The sequence below is a fragment of the Octodon degus genome, unplaced genomic scaffold, assembly GCF_000260255.1.
Source record: "Octodon degus isolate 3935 unplaced genomic scaffold, OctDeg1.0 scaffold00116, whole genome shotgun sequence".
In the NCBI taxonomy this organism is placed as follows: Eukaryota; Metazoa; Chordata; class Mammalia; order Rodentia; family Octodontidae; genus Octodon; species Octodon degus.
This window is the reverse complement of record NW_004524692.1, coordinates 8,990,695-8,997,195: the sequence shown is the minus strand read 5'-3', so window position 1 is coordinate 8,997,195 and position 6,501 is coordinate 8,990,695. Positions and strand designations below refer to the sequence as shown.

The window sequence follows — 6,501 nt, the reverse complement described above, 5'->3', positions numbered from 1 at the left end:
TTTATATGGAGATATACCTTTAGATCTTCTCTTATTTCCATCTTGAAGTCACATTGCACTACTTACTTATTTTGTTTTGTTTGAGGATTACTTTTTCTAAGAAGAATGAGATTTTATTCTCACCCATCTTCCCTCATTAACATAAAAAGCAAACTTCTTTCTCAGAGTTTTAGGGTTAGGGAAGTGTCTGACACTGACCTCTATGATAGGGATTTCTCTATAGCTCTTGTCCTCTGTGATCTTGATCTTCTCCAGGATCCACTTCTCCAGGTCATCTACATCTCGCCTGAAAACTTGGTAGCGATAGGACTCGTCAAGCTTCTGACCCCGCTCAGCAACCCGTTCCTTGAACCTGTGGTACCGATCCAACACTTCCTGACGCCTCTGCTGGATTTCTTCTGCTGTCTCCAAAACCTTTGGCCCACTGCTCTCCATAATCTGCAAGTTTAAAAGTTTCTATGTGCTTTGAAATATCACACTGCATCGCATTAATATGTGTAAATATTATGCATCAAATGTGATTATTAAAAAATCAAATTAAAAAGCTTCTATCTACTGCTACTTCTCATATATCTCAAGGCATTTATGTATGCAAATAAAGGTTTACATGTCTTTAAGAAATTAAATGTTTATTTGTAGAAGCTCTACATATATTTTTGTAAATTGCATCATATAACTACTACTTAAACTAACAACTATTACTCATTTGGGAAACATTTCAACTTCTCAATGTGTGGCAACATTTATTCTTCTACAGAAAAAAAAATACTATTGGGCTCCTAATAGAGCAAGTTCAAATTAGGAATTTAAATTTTCTGGTGGATCAATAAGAAATGTAATATTGTGACCTTCAAATGTTAAAAGCCTTTGAGAAGTGCTAATCATCCTGAACTCAATTTAACAAGCACTTAAACATGGTTTGCAAGTAATATAATAAATTATATAAAAATTTCAAAAAATTTTTACTTTATGCTTAGAAATAGGCCTGGCATGTTATTTACTCTTTGTATTTACTTTATCTAAAACATTACAAAGGCAAATTTAGCACGTCTTCTGCTGATTTAGCAAGTTTCAAATTATTAATATATAAGTAATTGTCTTTTTAAAACCCTTACACAGTGGAATAATAAAAAGTAGTCCCCTCTTTAGAGGAATCCAATCTGTGTGTGATAGTGCTGAGCAAAATTTCAAAGGTCCACTTCAGTCCTGAGGATCTGAATGCCATTTCTCTGTTTTAGTTTCTCTTGAAGTCTCACTACAGAGTTTGCATTTTGCTCTCTTTTTTTTTCCTCTTTTGTTTCTCCATGGGCAGCATTTACTAATGTGGTTTTCACATTAAATCATTGCATGGAGAGTCAAATCTTTATCATTTTTATTTCTTTTTCCAAGTTACTAGTTGTTCTTCATGTGAACTAACATGTCTTTGCTAAGTTTTGGTAGCTACATAGACATAAGTTTTAGGTTAGTACTTAAGGTGAAAAGGAGAATTACTATGCTCTACTTCTTAAATGTCAAATAGCAATTTTAAGTAACACTTTATACATAGCAAAGGCAGTTCAAATGAGACAGTTTTCCTAATAGTATCAGTGACAGCATTGGTGGTCCAGTGGTAGAATTCTCACCTGCCTAATGATATCAGTAACAAATTGCACTAAAGATAATTGAATTTAGTACTCACGGTTTCCTTTGTAGATCTTCTATTTTTTCTAAAAGTCTAGCACTTGCCAAGATGAAATATAACTAAGAGAGATTTGGAGAGAGAATTCACATAGAATTCTGTAATTGAATTCAAAAAAGAACTGTCAGAAACATGAACTTGGTAAAGACCAAAAAAAAAAAAAAAGTTTCAGAATCATCCCACCAACCATAGACAATCAACTTTATCTGCACAGGCCATGTTCAGCTGAGGACAGCTGCTAACTTTCACAGATACAAGATGACTCAGCACTTTGGGGCGTTGCTGTCATTCTCATTTGCTCAAGAGAACTTCCAAAGCCAAATGAATGTAAGGTTTTCAGACCAAAAAGTAAGAAGAAAAACTAGTTGCAGATGTAAGACAAACAGCTATGCTAAGACTCTGTTTTGTATCTCTGTGTGTGTGTGTGTGTGTGTGTGTGTGTGTGTGTGTGTGTGTGTGTATTTTAGGGAAGGGTCTACAGGGTGTTCAGAGTCTGACTACTAGATCAAACTCATGGTGACATGCCTGTTTACAGCCTCCCAAGAGCTGGGATTACAGGCATACACCACCACACCCAGTCTCAATGGCCTTCTCAGAGTGCCCTGGGGACAGGGCTGCCATGGCAAGCCTGCGGATAAAACCCTCAGGCCCTAAGCCTGCTTGCAGGTGCTTTAATCCACTGAGCAATTTGACTGGCCCTTATGTTTTGTATGACTTTAGATGCTATAAAGTCTGAGCATCATTAATGGGGAAAAACTATGTGTTGCTCATCTTCTTGACTCCACAGTGCAGAAGTGCAAGGATGCAGATTACCCACAGGTTTTTATGCTGGTCTTTTTCTAGGAAACAAAGCTCAACAATTTCATCAAGATCAAACTGCAGCCCAGAATTTGCTATAGGATCTTTCTTAAAACAAAGAAAAGATTATATTTCTGGACTCATAGGTCAGATTTTTTAAAAATATGATTTAGCTATACATGTCATCATTCAAACAGAACAAAAATTGAATATGTAATTATGTTTATATTTAATTTCATGAAACAAAAATTAGGATACCTCATTGGATAAGCTAATGATATAAAAAACATTTGAAAATGGGACTTGTTTTTAATATACAATTATTTTGGTGGAGAAAAATGTGGAGACGGAAATTGTTCTCAAAGGCAAAGTAATTTTAATCAAACTTACTATAGTGAAGCAAACAAGTAAGGAGAAAATATCATTATTTCAATCCTTCCTACAGAGCACTCTATCCATGCCAAACTTCATTCCATTCGCTCTTATTGTTTATGCTTTTGTTCAGAAATTATTGTCATGGCCAATGTCATTCTTTCTAGCATTTTCATAGTTTCATGTCTTACATTTAACTTTTTAGTACAATTTGACTTCTGTTTTGGGGATGGTGTAAGATAAATGTGTAATTTTTTCCTTGGTGACATTCAGCTTTCCCAACATCATATACTGAAAAGATATTTTTTCCATGAGGAACATGGCTACTAATAAAGCTACACTACAACTTTGGTTACAAGATTAACTAACCGTTTAATAGTCTTGGTGTAGTGATCCTGGAATAAAAGAAAAGAACCTGAAATGTTGATGAATGAATTGCAAAATGGTACAATGGCAGGCTGGGGAGATAGCTTGGCAGTCTAAGTGTCTGCCTGAGAAGCACAAGAACATTGCCTTAATCCCTGATCCCACATACCAGGCAGGTCCTGCCACGCTAGCCATCAAAACCAGGCATGGTGGTGCACACGTATAATCCCACAGTGGGATTATAGACTGACACAGGAGGATCCCTATGAGTCCAAGGTATGTAGTGAGACCCTGTACCAAATAAATAAATAAATAAATAAATAAATAAATAAATATTATGATGACATGTTGGCATTGGATTTTATTCTTTATATGAATACTTACAAATAACAATAAGATGATGTTTTGGTGTTTATAGACTTTCTTTTCAAAAAAAAACATAGGGCTAATGATATCTTAATGCAAAATGTGCAAAGAATTGCTCCAAATCAATAGAGATAAGAACTACAAAAATTAAAATGAACAAAAGATTTAAATAGATATTTCTTTAAAACTATTTCTTCTAAAAAGATATTTCTTCTAAAAAGAAGACATACATATCAGCAACAGATATACAAAAAGATGCTCAAATCACTATGAGGGTAAGATGATTAAAAAAACTACAATGAAACATGTCACCTCTCTTAGAATGGCTACTATAGAAGAAACAAAGGAGATGGTATTGCCAAGAATGTGGACAAATTGGAACCCTTGTACGTTGTTGGTGGGAATGTTAAATTGTACAGCCATCAGAGAAATCAGTATGAGGTTTCTGAAGGTTAAATAAAATTTCTAGATTATCCAAGCAATATCAATTATAGGTGTATACTGTAAAGAATTGAAAATCTCAAAGGATCTCAAAGAGTTACATTCTAAGAGTTAGACGTGATGGTACATTCTTATAACCTCAGCATTGGGAAGCTGGGCTAGGAGATTTGTTGTGTGTCAGAGTCTAGCTGGGGCTACCTAGGGAGTTCAAGGCTATCCTAAACTACATAATGAAACCCTGTCTTTAAAATAAAAGAAAAAAAAGAGAGATTGTAGGTAAGCCAATGCTTATTATAGCATGACTCACAGAAACAGTTAATTGCAGAAACAACTAAAACATATGTTATAAATGAATAGATAAACAAAAATGTGGAAACAACTAAAACATGTTATAAATGAATAGATAAGAAAAGGTGATATATAAATAAAATTGATATTACACAATCTTTGAAAAGAAAGGAAACCTGTCATTTAGGGTGTCATAGATGAACATTTAGAAAGTTATCCCAAGTGAAATAAGCCAGACATGAAGGATAAATTATAATACTCATGAAGTAAATTTAAAAAGTCAAACTCATGAAAAGAGAGTAAAATGATGATTGTAATGGATTGATACAGAGAAAAATGAGGAGTTGTTTTAATGCATTCAAACAGTGAGTTATAAAAACTGATTAAGTTCTGCAGATTTGGTATGCAACCATGAAACTTTATGCAACACTGTTAATTATAGTAATACAGTACTATAGTCTTAAACCTTATTAAGTAGGTAGGGCCAGTGGTATAGCTCACCGGACTAAGTGCTTACTTAGGTAAGCACAGAGGCTGGGGTTAGATCCCTGGTACTTCATGCTGCTCTGGCCCTGCCCCAGGGTATGCTGAGCCAGTGATGGCGTCCAGCATGGTGACACATGCCTGTAATCCCAGCACTGGGGAGGTAGAAATCAGGAGGAGAATCACAGTTTTAGAGAAAAAAAAACAATGTTGAAGTCCACAGAAGACATTCAGGGAAGATGTTTGATACATGGAAAAAGATGAGTTCTTTAAGGTTTCAGTGACTGCAGCCAGGAGTGAGTCTCAGTAGGAGTTGCTCTAACAGCACTCTGGCTATTATTCTGATAGCTGCTGACTTAAAATCAGTCTTCCCCTGAATTCCCACTCTCTTGAAACTGGAAGTCTTCAGTGTCTAAACATTGTGTACCACTCTTAGTACAAGGATCAAGGCCCTTCTTTAGGATAGTTTGAGGAACATAATAACAAAACTTTATTCCCTAGACTATTAATACTTTCTGGTTTTCAATGCTTGCCCATAATTCCGCACTGACTCTGGCCATATGAAGATCCTCACTAGGAAAGACTCACATAAAAAATGCACAATGGACATCATGAAGGAATCAAATGTGCACAATCCATAAAACTCATGGGCAATGCAGTACCTAAGTGAGTGGTGGTGGTTTACAGGAAGTACTAGTGTTAATTACAGGCAGATTAATGTTAAAAAGAAAGTATGCAAATAGAGTTTTTACTTTTTGATTAAAGAATCATAAGTTTGAATAGTGTATAAATTTTCAAATAAAGTTAGATCTCAAACAACCATAGAGAATGTCAAGAGGTGAAAGTTGAACTAGATACAGTTAACTGCAAAAAGACTTCTTTTTTCTTTTTCTTTTTAAATGTTATGTAATACTACCCTGATTCATTTTGGAATTTAAAACAAGTAGAGGGATTTTTAAATAAGAACTTTTTCTGAGAGCTCCTTTCTAAAAGCCAAGTCTTTTCAACGGTCCTGCCTGGGTGGGGTGGTTTGGAAGCCTGTGGTGCTTGGCCCTCGTTATCAGCTTGGGGCAGATCAACTCTTCATGCAGCAGGACAATCAGCTGAGAGCAGCTTCCATCAGTGCAGGACTCAGAACACAGTGGAGAGTTTCACCTTCTCCTGGGCTCAGGCCTCCCAAAGCTTCCTTGCTAAACGCTCTAATCTTCTCTGATGAGGAGTTTTTTGGAGTTCTATTTTCTCCTTTGGTTAACCAACAAGATAAATATGTGATAAGTACATGAATAAAGCAAAATTGATCCTTTTTATCAGTGGAACACAAGTCATCATTAATCTATTATTGTTATAGTTTATATTTTAATGTCTTTACAAATTATGTATATATGTATGTATGTATGTGTATACATATTTTATGCATTTGGTACATAATATAGTGTCGCGCACAGCCTTGCCAGCAAGGAAGACGCGACCACTGGTTGTTTCTGCGCAGCTCTTTATTGCCCTCTTACATCTGTCTTCTTCCTCCCGAGTCCCCTGCTCTTACCTTATAAGTCTCAGGGCTTCCAATCATGGGGTGCCACGTATGTACTGTCCATTGGTCCAGGTATGTGGAAGCAATGCATTAGCCCAAGCCTTGGCCTTATATGGAGTTATTTATTACTAGGAGCGCTCACCCCCTGAGGGGGTGGAAGGCGGAAACCGGCGCCATC

General features: G+C 35.9%; 1 protein-coding gene across 1 annotated transcript in view; it reads right to left on the bottom strand.

Moving 5' to 3' along the window:
* The window catches only part of Spta1 (spectrin alpha, erythrocytic 1), an 89,218-nt gene extending 87,458 nt beyond the window's left edge, over positions 1–1,760 (bottom strand). Inside the window, exons 1-2 of the mRNA XM_004640008.2 lie at positions 1,679–1,760; positions 199–438 (exon numbers count right to left, since the gene is read on the bottom strand). Coding sequence (XP_004640065.1) covers positions 199–435 — 237 coding nt within the window. The 5' untranslated portion in view covers positions 436–438; positions 1,679–1,760. The remainder of the gene's footprint in view (positions 1–198; positions 439–1,678) is intronic.
* Between the last annotated feature and the right edge of the window lie 4,741 nt (positions 1,761–6,501).